General features: G+C 36.5%; 1 protein-coding gene across 1 annotated transcript in view; it reads left to right on the forward strand.

Moving 5' to 3' along the window:
* Positions 1-20,726, forward strand: part of VPRBP (Vpr (HIV-1) binding protein) — a 65,876-nt gene that overhangs the window by 19,961 nt on the left and 25,189 nt on the right. Inside the window, exons 4-14 of the mRNA XM_006892311.1 lie at positions 2,058-2,171; positions 5,299-5,436; positions 6,431-6,940; positions 7,434-7,535; positions 8,701-8,859; positions 10,152-10,331; positions 10,817-11,026; positions 14,080-14,249; positions 17,068-17,192; positions 18,183-19,446; positions 20,006-20,204. Coding sequence (XP_006892373.1) covers positions 2,058-2,171; positions 5,299-5,436; positions 6,431-6,940; positions 7,434-7,535; positions 8,701-8,859; positions 10,152-10,331; positions 10,817-11,026; positions 14,080-14,249; positions 17,068-17,192; positions 18,183-19,446; positions 20,006-20,204 — 3,171 coding nt within the window. The remainder of the gene's footprint in view (positions 1-2,057; positions 2,172-5,298; positions 5,437-6,430; positions 6,941-7,433; positions 7,536-8,700; positions 8,860-10,151; positions 10,332-10,816; positions 11,027-14,079; positions 14,250-17,067; positions 17,193-18,182; positions 19,447-20,005; positions 20,205-20,726) is intronic.

Below are 20,726 nucleotides of genomic sequence, written 5' to 3' on the forward strand. Positions count from 1 at the left end.
TGCACGGTTCTAATCCACCAGATGCTCTGCTGGAGAAGGAGGAACAATCTCCTTCTGTACCAGTCAGATCTGATTTGACGGTACACAGAAAAAATAATGAAATGAAATAAAATTTAAAAACAAACAAACAAACAAAACAATGATATGCCAATGCAAAAGCATTTGATTGTGTAGATCATAATAAATTATAGCTGACATTGAGAAGAATGGGAAGCCCAGAATACTTACTAGTGCTCTTAATGAAACTTATATGTATACCAAGAGGCTCTTGTTTGAACAGGGAAAGGAAATACTGTTTGTTGATGATGATTGCCATCAAGTAGATCACGACTCATAGCGACCCTATGAACAAAAGACCTGAAGTCTTTCTATAACTACTATCATCGTTTCTCCTAAGTTCATAGAGTTTCTATAGGCATGTGTCAGATGCCATAATGGTTGCCCTTGGTGGACAGTATTTGGCACAGCTCCCAGTTTAAGACAGATTTGGAAGCAGAAGTGGCATCTACTCTGTAAGGGAACACTACATGGTTTAAATTAAAAAGGGTGTATGTCAGAGTTGTATCTCCTCTCCATACATATTCAGTCTGTTTGCTGATCAAATTATTCAAGAAACTGGACTGTATGAAGAATATGGCATCATGATCAGAAGATGACTCCTCTACTCACCTACCTTATGCAGATGCCACAACCTTGTTTCCTAAAAGTGAGGAGGACTTGAAGTGCTTGCTGCAGAAAATAAAAAATTACAGCCAATTATGGATTATATCTCAGTGTAAAAAAAATAAAATTCTTACCACTGAACCTTTCAGCAACATAATAGATGGAGAAAAGATTGAAACTGTCAATAACTTTATCTTACTTGGATTCACAGTCAACACCCTTGGTACCGTTAGTCAGGAAACCAGGAAATGTATTGCACTGGGAAAGTCTGTGGTCGGGGCCCTCTTCATATTATTGAGGAGTAATGAAACCAGGTTGAAGACTAAAATGGGGCTGATTCAGGCCATGATCTTTTCACTCACCTGCTATGTTTCTGAGATCTGGACAATGAATAAGGATGACAGAAGAATTTGAGTTGTGGTATTGGAGAAGAATACTGAATATTCTATGGACTGCAAAAATAATAAACAGATAAGTCTTGGAAAAGGTGCAACCAATGTGCTCCTTCTACATGCTTGGAAAGGGGGAGGGTTAGTGAAAGAGAGGAAGACCTTCAACCAGATGGATTGACATAGTGATTGTAGCAGTGGACTCAAGTTTGTGAGGGGTGATGACGATGGCAGATGTGTTGCCCCTGTCACTGTGAGTTGTACTTGACTTGGCACCTAACCACATTGACCACAGGTTTTAATTTTCTCAGCTTTAATTTTTACTTGAAAAATCATGGAAATGGAATTTTTTCTGACTTTCCTTCTCTCCACCTTTAGTTTTTGCCCGTTGATTTTCCCATACTGCATATTTCTCCTTTGCTGCTCTCTGCTTGTTCTTTCTTTCCATCTTAGAATTCCTTCTCTGAAGCCTTTTCTGAGTCCTCTCTGCAGGAGGTTATTCAGCCTCCTAGCTTCTTCCATATACAGTACATTCATGATATTGTCTGTTTTCTGAATGGTCTCCTTTGTTGAGCTACTGGATACTGATTGCAGAAGAAGATACCAAGAGAGATTATACATAATTTGAATTGAAAAAATTTTATTTACTAAGATCAGTAATCTGAATCTTTATTTTGCCCTTTTGACTTCCTTCAGAAAGTGTTTTTGTAAAGGAAAGAGCTAACTTCTTTATGGTAACCTTATTTTAACTTTTAATTTAAGTAGTTGCCAAATTACTGTTTTGTGGGGATTTGGCTTTAAGGTTGAAAAAAGAAATATGTATGATACCATTTTGCTCAGCAGGATCATAGTTAAAATAATTAAAGATATAATCAGTAATTGTGAGGTGTATTTTTCTCATATACATTTAAGAAAACAATAGTAATATAGTGAGAATTTATTAGACTTTGTGAATATAGACTTGATTATATTTCAGATCGAAACTACTCCTCTTTTTCTGTTTAGTTGGTGAATGCGTATGTGATGACAAGCCGAGAGCCCCCTTTAAACACTGCAGCTTGTAGACTCCTACTGGACATCATGCCAGGGCTGGAAACTGCTGTTGTCTTTCAAGAAAAGGTACTTATCAAGAAGAGCAGTCATCATGTTATTTATTTGGTGATTCACTACTTATTTATTCATGAAGTTTAGATTTTCAAATTCGTCATTTTATTTTGTAATTGACAAAATCTAGACAGTAAGAAAATGTCAGACATAACTGTTTTAAGGAATAGTTGCTGCTTGGGTACAATAGTAGTTTAAAAAAATCTTAGAATCTAATGTTTTCAGGATGGAATTAGGACCTCATCCAAACATTTCTCTTAGTGATAAATGTTTCATCCAAACATTTCTCTTAGTGATAAATGTTATTTCTCCGTAATAATTGAAGACTTTCTAATTTTTTTTTGGTAATCCATTCTGTTTTAATTAGTTTTTAGTACTCAGCTAATACTAAGATAAATTCTTTTATTTAAAATTATTTGGTTTGTATTTTTTCATCACACTGAATAGATTATAGATCTGGGCAGTTTTATATTTGTGCACCAGGTGTTTCATACTATCAGCTTGGTCATGAATGCTGTAAATCCAGTCTGATGAAGACTGTTAGGGATTCACTCATCTGTTTTAACAGGTTTTTCTTTGAAATTACTTTGATTATATATGGTTTCCCATGTGTTCTTCAGGTGGTCATGTTTTTTTCAGGGAGATTAAAATGTTTGGAAATATACAAGATAATGTCTCCCTGACCCTAGGAAGAACTTACTATGACATAAAACATACAAATATAAAAAATTGTTAATTTGATTACATAAAACTGAAGAACTTGCTTCTGCTTAAACCAAACCTACTGCTGTCACATAACTTCCAATCTGTAATGACAACTGCATGTTGGATTTCCAAGGCTTTAAATCTTCACAGGAGTATTCTGCCACATCTCTTTACTCCAATATTTGGGTTAATGGGCGAATTCCTTTCCCCCAATATTTGGGTTAATAGCTGAATTCTTTTAACTACAGCACTGGACTCCTCATCCACCTAAACTCAGATTCATTGCTCTTGAGTCAAATGACCTTCCGTTGCATTTTTTTAGGCTGTAAATTGGAAAGGAGGTTAACATTGCCTCTCTTTATTCTGAGGTGCTGCTGGTGGATTTGAGCTGCCAGAAACACCTAGCCTTTTGGTTAGCAGTTCAACTCGCTCCAGACTTTATGCCTCCAGAGCTTGTCCACTTGACTCTGGCAAAAAAGCATGAACATTTCACAAAAGTGCAAGCTTGAATGTTTAGTAAACATGAAAAAAAAAATACTGAAACTTATTAGTAAAAAAAGAAATTCAAGGTAGATAAAATAATGATCTTTTTTAAAAAAAATTTTTGTGACCAGAGATTGGAAAAAAAAAGTCCGATAGTGGTTTTTTTGCTTGCAAAGATGTACGGAAATGTAAATTTTCACTCTTGGTTAAAATGAATTGCAGCATTATTCACTTTGGAAAATAGTTTGGCCTTATCTGTAAAGTAGGAGGTGAACATATCCTACAGTTTAGCAATTCTGTTTCCCTTATCTACCTTAAGAACATGCTTGAACAAGAACAGTTTACAGTGTCATTGTTAATAAACAGAATAATGGCAACAGAGTTTGGAGATGAATAGCTTGTAGAAGTAGATTGCGTGGAGTCAGACTCCTACTCTGCCCTTAACTAGTTTTATGATGTTGGACAAGTTTCTTAACTTCTTTGCACTTCAGTTTCCTATCTGCAAATGATAATTTGCAGAGAACCTTGGATATCACAGATAGTTTAGCTGTTAATGGAAAGATTGGTGATTGATGGAAGTGAGGGTTCCCCCTTTTTCATGTAGATTGTTAGGAGAGTTAAATAATATTTCTAAAGCCCCCTCTTTTTCAGATTTTAATGAAAGTTTATAGAGAACTTGGATTTCCGTTGATTCATTGTTGCACATTTTCCTTCCTGTCCCCCACCCCCTTCGCTGTTTTCTTTTGGGAAAAAAGTTTTTTCATTGTTACACAGTCTTGTGTGTCTCCCACCACCACCATCCCCACTTTACTATGCAATTCTTATTCTGGACCCTAGTCATGCCAATAGTACCTAATCATATATTCCTTTTATATAGTTCTTTCCCTCATCTGTTTCAATGCCAGGTACATTATTTATCCCCTCTTAGTTTCCCTCCAACCCCCATATCAGTCTTGTTTTATGACAGTGCATTAGGCAATACTTATCTTTTGGTGACTGAGATATTTCACTGAGCATAATGTTCTCCAGGGTCACCCATTTTGTATAATATTTCACGAACTCTTTGTTTTTTAGTGCTGCATAATATTCCATTGTGAGAATATACCACAGCATGTCTTATCTATTCATTTGTTAATGGGCCCTTGGGTTGTTTCTACCTCTTTGCTATTGTCAGCAAAGTAGCAGTAAACATGAGTGTACATATACCTGCTTGGGTGGCAGTTCTGGTTTCTTTAGGGTTCTAAAGCCCATTTTATTTTGGGTCAGATTTAAGTGTGACAGTTAAACTGAAACAAAATAACAAATTTCAGAAAAATGTAAGATACCCTATTTAGACAACTAAAAAAGTAACAGTTATGCTTAATAATAGTTTAACAAGAAATTTATTAATATTCAGGAGTACCTTTTTGGGAAGGAGGAGTATGGTTGGTAATGGTGGTTGCTGGAGTATGCGGGAGGTTTCAGTTACCTAAGGCAGGTCGTAGATCGTGGGTGATTTTTATTTTTTTTAACTGGATCATACATGTTTATAAGAATTATATTTTATATTAAAAATGAATAAATTTAGGCTTTGTTGTAGATTTAAGCTAAATATTTTCCTGATAGAGGACTTCGGAGTATTGTATTGTTAACTGTGCTTTGTAATTGGCCAAGAGGGATATGGCGCCTCTAGTATTCCTCAGTTGGTTATTGAACCTATTTGGTTCTTAGTATCTAAAGTAAGACCTCTGCTTTTGTTACACATTCACAGGTATTCATTCTAGTTGATTAAATTATCTTCTTGTAGACATTTAGTTTGTTTGCATTTAATTTTTATTATGAACACTTGAAATATTTTATAAAATTTTTTTAAGACTTAATTTTCATTTTAAATTGCTGCAAAAGAGACTTTTTTCATAGTTACATGAAATACATGTGATAATTTCTTTTCCTGCAAATAATTTCTTCTGTTCAGGAAGGAATAGTTGAAAATCTTTTCAAATGGGCACGAGAGGCTGATCAGCCATTGAGGACATACTCTACTGGTCTGTTAGGAGGTGCTATGGAAAATCAAGACATTGCTGCCAATTACAGAGATGAAAATTCACAGCTGGTAAGGAAGAATCAGAATTGTATTTTGGAAAGGCTGAGAGAGTATTCACAGTATTCTTGTTCCCTTACCGAACCTTAATCAAGGTGGTTCTCATTTGTTATTTTATACTGGAGCTGTAATTTTAACATTTCAGAGTTACTTTCCATAAGAGTTTTGTTTTAACTTTTTGAATTAATAAATAACTTGCTTTGCGTTTTGTCAAGGATGATTTTGGGTCTTAGAAATAAAGAATAGCACTGCTCTTATTTTCTATCCCATCCAATATTTGTATTATGACTATTTCAAACATACAGCAAAACTAAGATAATTTTCTAGTGACTCACCATGTACAAAACCTAACTCAGTCATGAATATTTTAATATATTGTTCATATTCATCCATTTACACTTCCTTCTATATGGCCAATATTCTGTCTTGTTTTTCGGGAGGGATAAAATTCAAAGTCAGTTACAGTCTCTTTCTTTTTAAAAATAAGTACATTGACACCTCTTAAGCTAAGTGAAAAAGTATTTAAATGCTTTAAAGGGAAAGTTAAAAATAAGTGAAATACTTGAAAAATAGATTATATAGTTATATACAGGATGCATGACAGTATTTAATAAAATACAACTTTTAGTTGCGTTTGATAAGTGAGAAATCTTCACATTTGATTTTCTAAGACACTTTGAAAATCATGATTGTATCTAATGTCTGCCTCTCTGTGTGTGATGGTCTAACTCAGCTTGATCCAAATTGGTTGTAAATGAAGTTGATTTGTGTAAATCTTTTGCTTTAGAGTCTGTGGAAAATTTTATGAGGAATCCACACTTTTAGGTCTTGCATATTTTACCAGGCTAAAAGAATCAAGTCAATCAATATTATTTGTCATATTTTTAATATTGGCCTCTTGTTAAGTGCATGATTACTCTAGTTTTGTGGCAATTTTGTTTGTTAAGAATCATTTAAATTAAGATGCAGAAAAACCAACTACTTTCATTCCAATATCTATTAATAGGTGGCAATAGTACTTCGAAGACTTAGGGAGCTGCAGCTTCAGGAAGTGGCTTTGCGGCAAGAAAACAAGCGTCCCAGCCCACGAAAGCTATCATCTGAACCCCTTTTGCCTCTGGATGAGGAAGCTGTGGATATGGACTACGGAGACATGGCAGTAGATTTAGTAGATGGTGAACACGAGGAAGCCTCTGGGGACATGGAAATCTCTTTTCATCTTGATTCAAGCCACAAGACCAGTAGCAGAGTAAACTCAGCAACCAAACCTGAGGAAGGTTTGAGGAAAAACAAGTCAGCAAAACAGGGAGACAGAGATAGTTTTAGAAAAGCCAAGCAGAAGTTGGGTTTCTCTTCTTCTGATCCAGATCGCATGTTTGTTGAGTTGTCTAATAGCAGCTGGTCAGAAATGTCGCCCTGGGTAATTGGCACCAATTACACTCTGTACCCCATGACTCCTGCTATTGAGCAGCGACTTATTCTCCAATATTTGACCCCTCTAGGAGAATACCAGGAGGTAAGCTGGGAAGAGTACTGTTTGCCCTTTGAAGATTGTATGTCTCTTTCTGGAGTACTTATGACAGTAGCATTATATACACTGGTAAAATTCTTAGTTTAGTTTTTAAAAAAGTGTTTGCACCAAACTGGTAGAGTCTTGTATAGGCCTCTTCTGATAAAACCTCTTTGATGAAAGCATGCTTGTATGTTTTGATCAAAGCATATTTGTATAAGGGTGAGGGAGGGAGCTCTTGTGGCCTGGTGGCAAGAAGATGCACTGAAATCCCAAAAGTTTGAGGCCACCAGCTGCTCCCGTGGGAGAAGAGTGTGATAAACTGTCTCTCAAAACCCACAAGAGGGTTAGCTTTGGGTCAATTCTGACTCTGGTACACAACAACAACAAGGGTGAGGGGAGAAGAGTGGCCTCATTTCTTTAAGCTTATATTTTTATAAAATGGAATTAAGAATGAGAAAATAAAGCTGAGTTTAAGACTTGTTTTTGTTTATTTTAGTTGCTTCCCATTTTCATGCAACTTGGATCACGAGAGTTGATGATGTTCTATATTGATCTGAAACAGACTAATGATGTCCTCCTTACATTTGAGGCACTAAAGGTAAACTTCTTAAAAGATACTGAGTTGCTCAGAAATTTATGTGTTTTATATAATATTCATAGATTTTATTGTTCAGGGTATTTCTGTTGCCAGAGGAGTCAGAATAGTAACAAACAAAAAAATTCTTACTTAGAATAGATGAGATTACCAAATTCTTCCACAGAAATTTAGAGATTAGCCTGAGTCTCTAGGATTGAATGTTGAGGATTGAATTGAGTCTGAATTGTAGGACTAAATGTTGAGGTACAAAGTAGAGCTGGTCCTGGGATTGTCCTCAGTTATGCTGAAAATGAAGAGGACTTGAAACACTTGTTGCATATAATCGAAGACTTCAGGAAGACAAAAATCTTCAACACTGAGCCAATAGGCAGCATCATGATAGATGGATAGAAGATTGAATTGGTCAACAATTTCATGTTTGGATCCATACTCAACACTCTTGGCACCAGCAGTGAAGACATAAATTTGTTTGAACCTTACCATCTGAGTTACCATCAGGATGATAGCTTGGCATGAGAAATAGGAGAAGGGGGCTCTAGCTCTCCTGAGCCCAGTTCACATTAGCCTGGATGCTGAGTCATCCAGATCTCACATTGCCTAGGTGATGAGGTCCACCCAGAGAGGGAGGAGGAGCTGAATAGGATGTTTACAGAAGACTAAAACTTTTAAAGATCCACTTAAAATATATTCTGATTAGATTGAAGAATTTATTAATTTTGAGAATTTGCTAAAAATTGTTCTTTTGGGATATTTTAAGCATCAATTTAAAATAAGGCAAACTTGAGGGCTGCATTAATTGTCAAGTCAGTGACTTGGTCATTGCTAGAACATAGAACTTACTATGTTAGAGAATTAAAAAAAGGAAAATAAAGAAAAAATTCCCTTCAGGGGTGAAATATATAATAATAAAAGGATTGTTGGATTATTTCATTACTTGTACCAGTATTTTTTCTTTTAACTTTAAAAGCTTTTGGAGTTGGGAAGGAAAAGTAATATTACGGCATCTTCTTTTTTGTGTTACTGTGATACTGATTTTGTGTTTGGATAAAGGATGATTGTCTACTTCAGAGAAAGAATTCAGTTGATTTGACAGCTTAATTTAGTGTTTTGTCAAGAGATTTTGTGATTGTTCCATAGCAAAGTGTGTTGTTGTTTTTTTTTTTAGCATCTAGCATCTCTACTGCTCCATAACAAGTTTGCCACAGAATTTGTTGCTCATGGTGGAGTACAGAAGTTACTGGAAATTCCTCGTCCTTCTATGGCTGCAACTGGTGTATCCATGTGCTTGTATTACCTGTCCTATAACCAAGATGCCATGGAAAGAGTAAGTCTAGTCCACTTGGGTATGAGAGAAGGCTTGGATAAGAGATAATCTCTTTAAAAGAGCATATTCATGGAACAACTTTTGGATAAAGAATGAAATAAAACCAAACCCCCAAACAACCCAGTAGTCAATGGAATGAATTGCAGTGAAAGAACAAGAAGCATGAATGTCTGGTCTTCTTCACAAAGTCTTCTAAAGATATAAAGTAGTCATCAAAAGTCCTGTTTCCCCTAATTCTGTAGGGAAAATTCCAGATGAATTGGGTCTAGGGGCTTTATTTAGTTCTTGCTGTCTTTGTTGCATAAGAATTAAACCTTCAGACCCTTTCACATGGCCTTCAGTGCAATTCTGTTTTATATTTTCTAGACAATCTATTGTAGAACCAGTAAGAGTTGATTGATTGATGTATGTGAATAAGTAGTTTGTGGTGGAGATAGGAAGATCATTCTAGCTGTCTTCAGGGCTACAGAGTCCCATTCATTTGATTCTTTGGTTTTATAAAAGCAAAGACTTCTTTTTACATTAAAACCAAACCGACTGCTGTTGAGTTGGGTTTCTGAGGCTGTAAATTTTTTTAGGAAGTGTTACATGTCCCATTTAACAGTGGCGGCTAGTGGATTTGAATTCCTGATCTGTCGCTTAACCACCCTTACATTACCAACTAGGCTCCTACTCTGTGTGTGATGGTTTTTTGTGGTAGCTTCTTCATTTACATCTTAATTCTTCTTTGTTCTTTTTAAGTAACATTGGTAATAATATTGTAAAGGTAATTTTTTTTCCTACCTAACTTCAGCATTATGCTAGGGTAGATAATCTTTTAAAATAGTATACTAATCTCTGTGTTATATTAATAATTAACCTTATATAATTAAAAAATGTATTATAATTTTTTTATCTGATACATAATAGACATCAAAGAATGTATAAATGAATTGGTGAATGCTTCTACTAAATTTATGTGCTTTAAGAAAATCCAGCCAGTTTCATTACTCTTATCTCTCTGAGCTACTGCTCTTACCTATAAAATAAGAATCTTTTGGCACAGAGTCATTGTGAGTATTAAATGATGTAACTTTACAGAAATTGTGATGTAATAATATCTAAATATCTAAATTTTGGTTGCTTTCGTACTGGCAGTGGGTTCTAGCATTTCATTTGGAGCTTAACATGTAAAACTTAGAATGACTATAAGAATGATCATATTTTGCAAAATACACTGTCTTATTTTGTATCTTTTTTCAGATGTTCTTTTGCCCCACATTTTTGTAAATCTTTTTTTTCCTTTTTTACAGGTTTGCATGCATCCCCACAACGTTTTGTCTGACGTGGTGAACTATACCCTGTGGTTAATGGAGTGCTCTCATGCCTCAGGATGCTGCCATGCTACCATGTTTTTCTCAATTTGCTTCTCTTTTCGGGCTGTCTTGGAGCTCTTTGACCGCTATGATGGTCTTCGTCGTCTGGTGAACTTGGTCAGCCTCTTATCAGTGGCCTTGTCTTGGGAGGGTTAGGGATCTTGCTTATATTGGCTGCGCTCTGATAGTGCCCAATAGAAGCTGTGTAGTTTTTATGACCATTCTTTGTGGATAAGGGGTTTTTCCTCCTTTATTCACAAATTTCTCTTCCTCTTAAGTAGTTGGAGAACTTGCCTTGAATATTGTAATCTTAGAGTGGAGACTTGCTGATAGTCTTGATGTTTCTACAATCAACAGTTTTATGCTTGTATTATCTTCCAGTAATGAATTGAATATGCTGTAATTTTTCAGTGTGGATTTAATATTTTACATTTATATGCTTGTTATTAGCATGTTTTGTAGCTGTACTTTTTGATGCTTTCTTATACATAAGTTTACCAAAATATCTTTTTCTACCTTCCCCTCCCCCCTTTTATATTTTTCTCTTCTGGGTTATTCTTTTTCTAACTTCTGCCTCATTCTCCTTGCTGCTTTTTTAATAGATCAGTACTTTGGAGATTTTAAATTTAGAAGATCAGGGTGCCCTTCTGAGTGATGATGAAATATTTGCCAGCCGTCAGACCGGGAAACATACTTGCATGGCCTTACGAAAATACTTTGAGGCTCACCTGGCTATTAAATTGGAGCAAGTGAAGCAGTCACTTCAGAGGACTGAAGGTGGTATTCTTGTCCATCCACAACCCCCCTATAAGGTTAGTGGGACATGTTCTAAACGGGAATTTCTGTCAACAGTCTTTATACGACCAAAACTTACATTCAGGATATAAATTGTTGGGTAATATTTACCAGGTGTACAGGCAAAACAGTGGACTTACTAAGTGAATTTCAAGGCTTTACGTTGCTCATGGTAGTTAAGTTGCCATTTATTTTCTCAGGAATATTGAGTTAGATGATTAACTGAAGTATATATGCCAGGAGAACAAACAGGTTCATCCTGGAGGGGGTGAAATCAGGCTGCTCCTTGGAGGCAAAGATTCTGAAGCTTCATCTGACATACTTTGGGCATGTGAGGGAGGGACCAGTCTTTGGAGAGGGATGTCATCCTTGGAAGGGTGGTGGGACAGTGCATGAGAGGAAGACCCTTGATGAGATGGATTGACTCAGTGACTGGGGTAATGAGGGTAGGTGTATCAGAGACAATAAGGTTGGCATAAGATAGAACAGGTTTCAGGGCTATTGTACATAGATAGGGTTGCTATGATTCGCAAACAACTCGGTAGCCCATAACAACAACAAACAATATATAAAGAACTTTCTTTTATAAATGAAACTTGATTCCTTGTGTATGAAATTTCTGAAAGAGTACTCTATAACTCCCCTTTTCTTTTCCTAATGAATTTATGTTACACAGCCGATCACATATTCAGTAATTTCTACATGTACCATTCAGTGGTACTGGTTAATATTCTTCACATTTTTTCACATTCTGTCATCATTTTTGCTGCCTCTATCCAAATTATTCATCACCACTAACTTAGAATCACTACTTCCTAAAAATCTGTGCTTTTGATCTACTGCTGTCAGTTTGGTAGATATTTCTTTTCTTTTTTTTTTTTAAGCAAAGAAGATTTTTATTGGGAGGTCCTAGATGGTGTTTGTTGTCCCAGACCAGAGAGGAGTAGGAAAGGTAGAAGAAGTAGCCTCGGTAGATATTTCTTAGAGAAGCAAATGCTCAAGCAGACCTACATTTCTAAATCAGTTTAGCAAAATTACTGGTTTGGTTTAACGATGACTTTGGGATAATTTCTGTTTAAGTTTTTGGAGGTTACATCAGGGCAGTGGAGTCAGGGCTTCCTACAGTCTTGGTGAATGTAGATTCCTGGATTCTACAGGAATTTAAAATTTTGTTCTAAACTTGCCCTATTTTGATCAGGATTAATCTATTTAGACCTTGATCAAAATGTTTAGTAAAAGTAGCCAGATAACGTCTAGTTGTCTAGTCTCATGGCAAAAGAAATAGTAGTACATGGAGATAGTTCTTAATCCTGTTCCGTCTCAGGTCCCTGAATATCATTTTCCTGTTGCTCCTAGTGAATGGAAACCAATTGTTGTATCTTAGATGACTTGCAAGCCTTTAAGATTCTAGTTTTTATTCACCAAACTAGGTAGAACAGAAATACAGTTTGGCCCTTTTTATTTATTTTATTATTTAGAATATTTTATTTAATTTTTTTTATGCATAGAAAGGTACACTGTATGCACTGTATATTAAGGGAGCTCTGGTGGCTTATGGTAAAGAATTGTGCTTCCAATCCAAAGGTACAGGGTTCAGATCCACTAGCTGCTTTGAAGGTGAAACAAGAGCTGTCTCCTACTGTATGAATTACTGCCTCTTAAAACCCCTGGAAGGTCAGCTATGAGGTGGTTCCCACTTGATAGTAGTCAATAACAGTATATCGAAGTATTTTTTATATGTGTTTTATACATAGAAAGGTACACTATAAACCCTTTACTAAGACAAACTTTTGACTAACTGATGTTAGATACAAAGTGTACGCAACTGTTCTGGTTTATATATACAGATTTAACTTAATATTTAGAAATGGAACTCATTTGTAATTTGGCAATTTTCTGTAATCATGTAAGGTGTTTGGTTATACATTAGTAGTATCAGCAGCTCTTCACTTCCCTGTGTTATTTTTGTTTGTTTTTAAGGTTTCATATTGTTCCATAGCATCTTTGTTGATGTAAAATATATTTAGCATCACATTTACTGATTTCACTTTTTCTGGTGTAGTGTTACATTGTTGTTGTTAGGTTCCCTTGAGTCTTCTTTGACTCTTAGTGACTATAAGTAACAGATCAAAACCTGCCCTGTCCTGTACCATCCTCACAATCTCCACCATACTCAGGCCCATTGGTGAGGTGGTTGTGTCAGTCTATATGGTGAAGGTCGTCTTCTGTTTTTCGAAGGACTGGCCTCTCCTTACAATATGCCTAAAATATGTGAGATGAAATTTTACCATCCTTGCCTCCAGGGAGCACCTTGGTTGCATTTCCTTCAGGACAGATTTGTTCTTTTGACAGACCATGGGGTAGTCAATACTTAACATCATTAGTTAGGTTATATAATTGTTGTCCTTAATCAGTCATTTTTCTCATCACTATAGACAGAAACTCAGTACTTTCCAGAGACTCATTTCCTTCTCCTTTCTCCCACCACCACTAACCTCTAGTAATCATTAATCTATCTCTATCTTTTTTTGTCATTTCATATAAGTGAGATTATACAATATTTGTCCTTTTGAGACAGACACATTTCACTTAGCATGATGTCTTAACAGTTTATCTCTGTTGTATTTATTATGTAGCGAGACTTTATTTCTCTTTACAGCTCAATACTATTCCATTGGAGGTATATACCACATTTTGTTGAGTCACTCATTTGTTTCTTATTTTAATTCACTTTATATCATCAGTAAAATAAAATTATATTATTATACATCTGTATTATATAAAAATAAAATCTATATATAAATAAAATAATAAATATCTATAACATCAGATGCCAACATTATATATATGTTACAAATTAAAAATAAATTGATATTGAAGACTTCCTTTTCTGAGCAAATATTGATGTAAATGTTATTATAAATATTAAATACTACATACTCATTATTTCATGCATGGACTATTGACTCAAGTGCTGTGGTACTTCAAAGCTGTTATTATTCAGAGCTTTTTTGTTAAAAACCAGTTGTTCCATGACCCAGGATTCATAATCTTATCTCTCTCTTTATAGGCATGTTCATATACTCATGAGCAAATTGTGGAAATGATGGAGTTTTTGATAGAATATGGCCCAGCACAACTCTATTGGGAACCAGCTGAAGTCTTTCTCAAACTTTCTTGTGTGCAACTCTTGTTGCAGCTAATTTCTATTGCCTGCAATTGGAAGACCTATTATGCAAGGTGGGACCAGAGAGAGGTTGCAAATGAAGCTATATCCTGCTCTTTATTAAAGTTGATCTTGGTTTACTCATGATGTATGTTTGAAAAATATCTCTTGAATTGAATGGTTGGGCTTGAGTCTATGAAGCTAGATAAGCATGATAATATGATTTCTGTTGTAAAAAAATGCCTGTTCATATTTATGATCTGGGTGGTTGTAAATACTGTACAATTTGCAGTGATCAACATCTGTACTATCAAATTGTTGTTGTGTACCATCGAGCCAGAACTGACCCATACCTTACCCTCTAGCGGGTTTGCAGAGGCAGTTAATCGTGTGGAACGAGATTGCCCATCCTTCTCCTGCAAAGTAGCTGGTGGATTTGAACCACATGCCTTCGGGATTGCAGTATGGCATCTTGCCGCTGGGCCACCAGAGCTCCCTACTATGTAGAGGTTATATAATTTACTAGGCTACAGCTGTAAATCTAGGGTTGGAGTCCTGTTTTAAGACTGAAGTCCCACATTCTTTGGTACTTAATTTTAAATGTTCCCTGGTATTTGACAGCCAGATAAATTGATCGTGTATTCACATAGAATTGTATAACTGCTTTTAAAATGAAGTATATTGTAATGAATATTACAGGTTAGTTAAAAAACAGAGCAGAGCAGAAGATGACTCTGAAAAAGGCAGTCAATATAAACAGGATGTTGGATGGCTTCCTTAGTATCATAGAAAACAAGTATAAATTACACTTTGGAAAAGGTGGAATCTGAAGAGATAATAATTTATGACCTCTTCCTACCCTGCTCACTGCCATGATAAAGATGAGAGGGGCTTGTTGAGGGTGAATATAGCTTGTTTAAAGTTCCAGGGTTTCTCTCTCTCTTTTTTTCTTTTTTTTTGTTTCAGGACCTTTTATCATCTTAAAAATTATTGATAACCCGAAAGAGCTTTTGTTTTTAATATTAGAAATGAAAACAGAAAAATTTTAGTATTGATTTATTTAAAATTAATATGAATCCATTGCATGTTAGCTTTTTAAAAAAAAAATTAGCAAATGTCCAAAACAAAAACCAGATGAATTTAGCAAAATTTTTAAATGTCTGGCTTAAATTCTCATAACTGCTTTTGCATTCAATCTGTTGTGTCTTCATTCATCACATAGCCTCTGGAAAGCTCCACTGTTCACTCGTGGGAGGATGACAGTGAGGAAGGAAAATAACTTCTTAGTATATCTATGAAAATTATTATTACCTCACACGACCTCCTGACCACACTTTGAGAACTGCTGTTTTTGAGTATTGAAAAGAAGTAGGTTTTTTGTATTTACTTGGAGAACTTTGCTTAAAAGATGATGAAAGCTCACAGGATAACTAGGAAAGGTGTAAATACATTTTTTACTTATAAGTGTATATTTAGATTACTGAGATAATGATGTGAATATATGTGGAATGTGACCTTTATTTTTGAGGTTTACTTTAAAAATGAAATGAATAAATGCTTGTTTCTGTTTTAAACTATACAGAACTTTGAAAAAAGAGAGAAGAAAATTACTCGTAGACCGAGCCTTTTTCAGATTTCTGGAAATAATTTGTAATTGAGATAATAATACTGTTTAATCAAGCTCATCTTTTTAAATAAAGCATTTAAAAGTACACAAAGGTGCACAGAATCTGTAACAATTTATCTATACCCAGGGTGAACCAGGGTTGACCTTTTGCTGTATTTATTTCTTCCTCAGTTGCCTTGTTGTTGACTCTGAGAGTTACCACTTAGGTTTGAAGCACATTCTCTCTGTTTATCCTATGCATATGTATGTGCTCATAAACAACACTACACTGATTTCATTTATGTTCTTAATTTATGTAGATAATAGGCTATTTCCATCTTTTACAGCTTTTTCAGCCTATATTTTTAAAGTTTATGTACAAATGATAGTCCTTTAAACTGCTGTATATTAATAGTTTATCTCTTTCTCTATTGATGCATAGTGGGGGTTTTTGGATATTTTGTTTGTTTGCTGTTAAAGACATGGTTATCTACTGCAGACTGCCTTTCGGAGTCTCTTGCCAATGATAGGGCTTAGAAGCTGGTGTGTAGTATCTTGGAATTTCCCCTGTATTAGATATTACCAAATTGCTTATAAAATGGTTCTTCTCTCACCAGTGGTATATGGGGTTTTAATTTCTCAACTTCTTGCCAGTATTTAATATTAACAGATTTTTTTTGTTAATGTTGTGTTTTGAACTTTTCAAAGAGTTAAGTGTTTGCACAGTAGTAGCTCATTGTGTGAAAGTGCCATAATTTAACACATTTATTCCTGTTGGTTGTGTATATTTTCTTTAACCCTTTTTTGCTGTTTTAATGATGTGGTAATGAGCTTCATAATACATAAATACTTGCTTACACTATTAGTGCACTGTTAGTTTTTTAGTACTGATAACTTAAGCTAAAGTTCCTAGGCGTAAAGTTAGGAATGTTTTAAAAGTCTTGATTCTATTTCCAGAATGCTTTCTAAAATGAGAAATGAATGTTCTAATTTCTATTTACACTAAAAGTTCAAGTATATTTATCTGTATAAAACCTTATTAGCATTGGAAACTAATCCCCCCTCCATTTTATCATTTTCATAAGTGGCAAAAACCATTCCCCCTTCCCTTTTTTCAGTTTATAAATTAATATTGTGACTAAAAGATCCTCTCCTCCTGCTGTAGGTAGGGGCAGAGCCACAGTGGCAATGGTTTTGATCCATTGTACTTTTAAAAATAAAAAATTATTATTGTTTCTTTTGGTTGTTTACTAGTTTCACTCAGACTATTTCTTCTTCCTGTCTAGGAATGACACTGTGCGGTTTGCTTTGGATGTCCTGGCTATTCTCACGGTAGTTCCAAAAATCCAGCTCCAGTTGGCAGAATCCGTGGATGTGCTGGATGAGGCAGGCTCCACGGTCTCCACTGTTGGTAGGTTGTACCAGGACATTTTTGTTGTTGCTTGATCTAGATTTGTTTTTCTTTTGATTTTCTTCTCTGGTTACTTAGCTGATCTAATTTTGTCATATTAGAACAGAAAATGGAAGAGAAGAATACCTTGTATCTGCCTTGTAGATGGTGTCATACAGTTTCATGTAATAGAATCTTGCTAGTAAACACCAATTTTCTAAGTGGTACAGATATTTTTATTATAATAGGATGTATACATTCTTGAATGCCTCACACTCTGCAGAATCTGGAACTAAAAATCAGGTTTAATAGGACAGTAAGATAGTCAAAATTGTAACACAACGTTTGTAACGTGATATACGCAAAGACAGAGGAAAGCATCGACAGCACCTTATGCAGAGCACGGGTGGGGGGGGCTGCTGCTCAGGGAGTGTGAAAGTGTTGCAGGTGGTTGAGAGTCCTGGGTGCACCATTCTGGGGAGGAAACCCAAGATGGGATTAATCTTCATATATAGTGGAAAGGATACCTGCTGTCCCTGTAGCAGCTAAGTTGAAAAGTTTGTTCTTTTCTCTGTAAACTTTTGATTACCAGTAACCTTAAGTTCCCTTTACATAGGAAATGTTGGCGCAAGAACCTTGGTGATATTTCCACATAATACTGACATCCCCTATCATTTAAAAACTGCATAATGACCAGATGCTCTGCCGGGGAAGGAGGGACAATCTCCTCCTGTACCAGTCAGATCTGATTTGACGGTACACGCGCGTGCACACACACACACACACACACACTAAAAAAAAAAAAAAATTAAAAAAAACCCCTGCATAATGAGGATACTGTGTTGAAGAATACAGTGTAGCAGAACATACTGTGTTTTTTACAAATCCTTGCACTTTTGAAAAAAGTGAGGTAGCTCTTCTTAAATAGAATTTCCTATTTTGAGTCTGGGATGTGAGATATATTTGGCTATTCATTTTATAATAAAGAATATTTTTCTCCCCTCTCAATAGGTATCAGCATTATTCTGGGAGTAGCTGAGGGTGAATTTTTTATCCATGATGCTGAAATTCAGAAGTCAGCTCTTCAGATTATCATCAATTGTGTATGTGGCCCAGATAACCGAATCTCTAGTATTGGCAAGTTTATCTCTGGAACTCCTCGACGAAAGATGCCTCAGACCCCTAAGAGCAGCGAACACACATTGGCGAAGATGTGGAATGTGGTCCAGTCAAACAATGGCATCAAGGTGCTCCTCTCCTTACTGTCCATCAAGATGCCCATCACAGATGCAGACCAGATCCGGGCCCTGGCCTGTAAGGCCTTGGTAGGACTGTCTCGCAGTAGCACTGTTCGGCAGATCATCAGCAAACTGCCTCTTTTCAGCAGCTGCCAGATCCAGCAGCTGATGAAGGAGCCTGTGCTGCAGGACAAGCGCAGTGACCATGTCAAGTTCTGCAAGTATGCCGCTGAGCTCATAGAACGAGTGTCAGGAAAGCCACTTCTTATTGGCACTGATGTGTCCCTGGCACGACTGCAGAAAGCAGATGTTGTTGCTCAGTCAAGGATCTCCTTCCCTGAAAAGGAGCTTCTTCTGTTGATACGAAACCATCTTATTTCCAAAGGGCTTGGAGAGACAGCAACTGTGCTGACGAAAGAGGCAGACCTGCCTATGACTGCTGCCTCCCATTCCTCTGCCTTCACCCCAGTCACTGCTGCTGCTTCTCCTGTCTCTCTTCCCCGAACTCCTCGCATTGCCAATGGCATTGCAGCCCGACTGAGCAGCCACACCCCTGTGGCTCCCCCTGCCCCCACTGCTCCTGTTGTCCATCCTCAGCCACGGCCTCCCCAGAGTTCACTAGCTCTACCTGGCCCATCCTTTGCAGGCAATTCTCCTCTGATTGGCAGGATCAGTTTTATCAGAGAGAGGTCGTCACCCTGCAATGGCAGGAAAATCAGAGTGTTGCGGCAAAAGTCGGACCATGGCGCCTACAGCCAAAGCCCAGCCATAAAAAAGCAGTTGGACAGACACCTTCCTTCCCCACCCACACTGGATAGTATCATCACAGAGTATCTTAGAGAGCAGCATGCCCGCTGCAAGAACCCAGTTGCCACCTGTCCACCTTTCTCTCTCTTTACTCCTCATCAGTGTCCTGAGCCAAAACAGAGGCGGCAGGCACCAATAAACTTTACCTCAAGGCTAAACCGCAGGGCATCATTTCCAAAGTATGGAGGGGTGGATGGCGGATGCTTTGATAGGCACCTTATCTTTAGCAGGTAAGGAAGGACATCTGTGCCCTAGAAATGGGAATGGTTTTTGTATTTACAATGTGTGGGTACTTTTAGTACATAGTAATTTGTCTGGAATGCTGTTTATTGGCCTGAAATACCATGGTTATTACTTCCTGTGATTATATGAAAAATACAATTCCTTTTGTCAATCTTTGTATACGTATTTACAGAGTGATTGACAACTCGATTTTTGTACATGTTTTCAAGAACTCATGTGGCACCTTTTCCTAACCAGCCCCTAGATGTCTTTTTGTGGTTGTCTGAGTAGCCTCTTATTCTGATACTTTACAAGTCTTACCTAAAGATGATAGAATCAGAGGCTTCAAACATGGAGATTGCCCACACCTCTATTTTGGTGGATTTCTTGGGTTTTCTCCCTGTTCAGTGAAGTTGCTTTCCTTTCATTTAAAAAGAAAGTGGACCACTGACAATATATTTTGTAAAAACTGATTTAAAACATGCTGTATTTTTTTCTCATCCTTCTAGCAAAGTTAGCTTCCGAGCCCTTGTGCAGTCTTTGTCTTTGACTCTCTTTTTTGCGTAGGTTCCGTCCTATTTCAGTATTCCGGGAAGCCAATGAGGATGAGAGTGGGTTCACCTGCTGTGCATTTTCAGCAAGGGAGCGATTCCTGATGCTTGGTACCTGCACGGGACAGCTGAAACTCTATAATGTGTTCAGTGGACAGGAGGAGGCCAGCTATAACTGTCACAACTCAGCCATCACACACCTTGAACCTTCCAGGGTAAGAGTCTCTAGGTTGCTCATAATCATCTGACATGAACTGTAGGCCCACAAGCTGATTGCTTGTTTTTGTATGTAAAGCTTTATTGGAACACAGCCATATTTAAGAGCATGCTCATGCTTCTGTGACTGCTTCTGCTCTGAAATTATAGAGGTGAGTAGCTTTAATAAGAGAGCATGTGACCTGCAGACCCTAAGATATAGTGTCTAACCCTTAACTTTTCGGTCACGTAGAGTTAGAGACAGACACACATACATACATATACATTTATATGTATTTGTTTTCTGTTACCATAAAGAGATCTCTGGTTGCTGTAAAGTTTTAGGAAAACAAGCCATTTCTATTATGCCAGCTTAGTGGTGCTGTTCTCTGGATAGAATTGACATCTTTGTTTTGTTTTTTGACATCTTTGTTCTTAGAGTCAAGGTTATTTAGATGACCAAGATAATTTTTCTGATTTTAAAGTAAAAGGATTTATTCTTTATTGGACTTTGTTTTGAAAAGCTTAAGAGACTTCATTTA

Source organism: Elephantulus edwardii, unplaced genomic scaffold (assembly GCF_000299155.1).
Source record: "Elephantulus edwardii isolate Elephantulus edwardi_28Jun2011 unplaced genomic scaffold, EleEdw1.0 scaffold00113, whole genome shotgun sequence".
Lineage (NCBI taxonomy): Eukaryota > Metazoa > Chordata > Mammalia > Macroscelidea > Macroscelididae > Elephantulus > Elephantulus edwardii.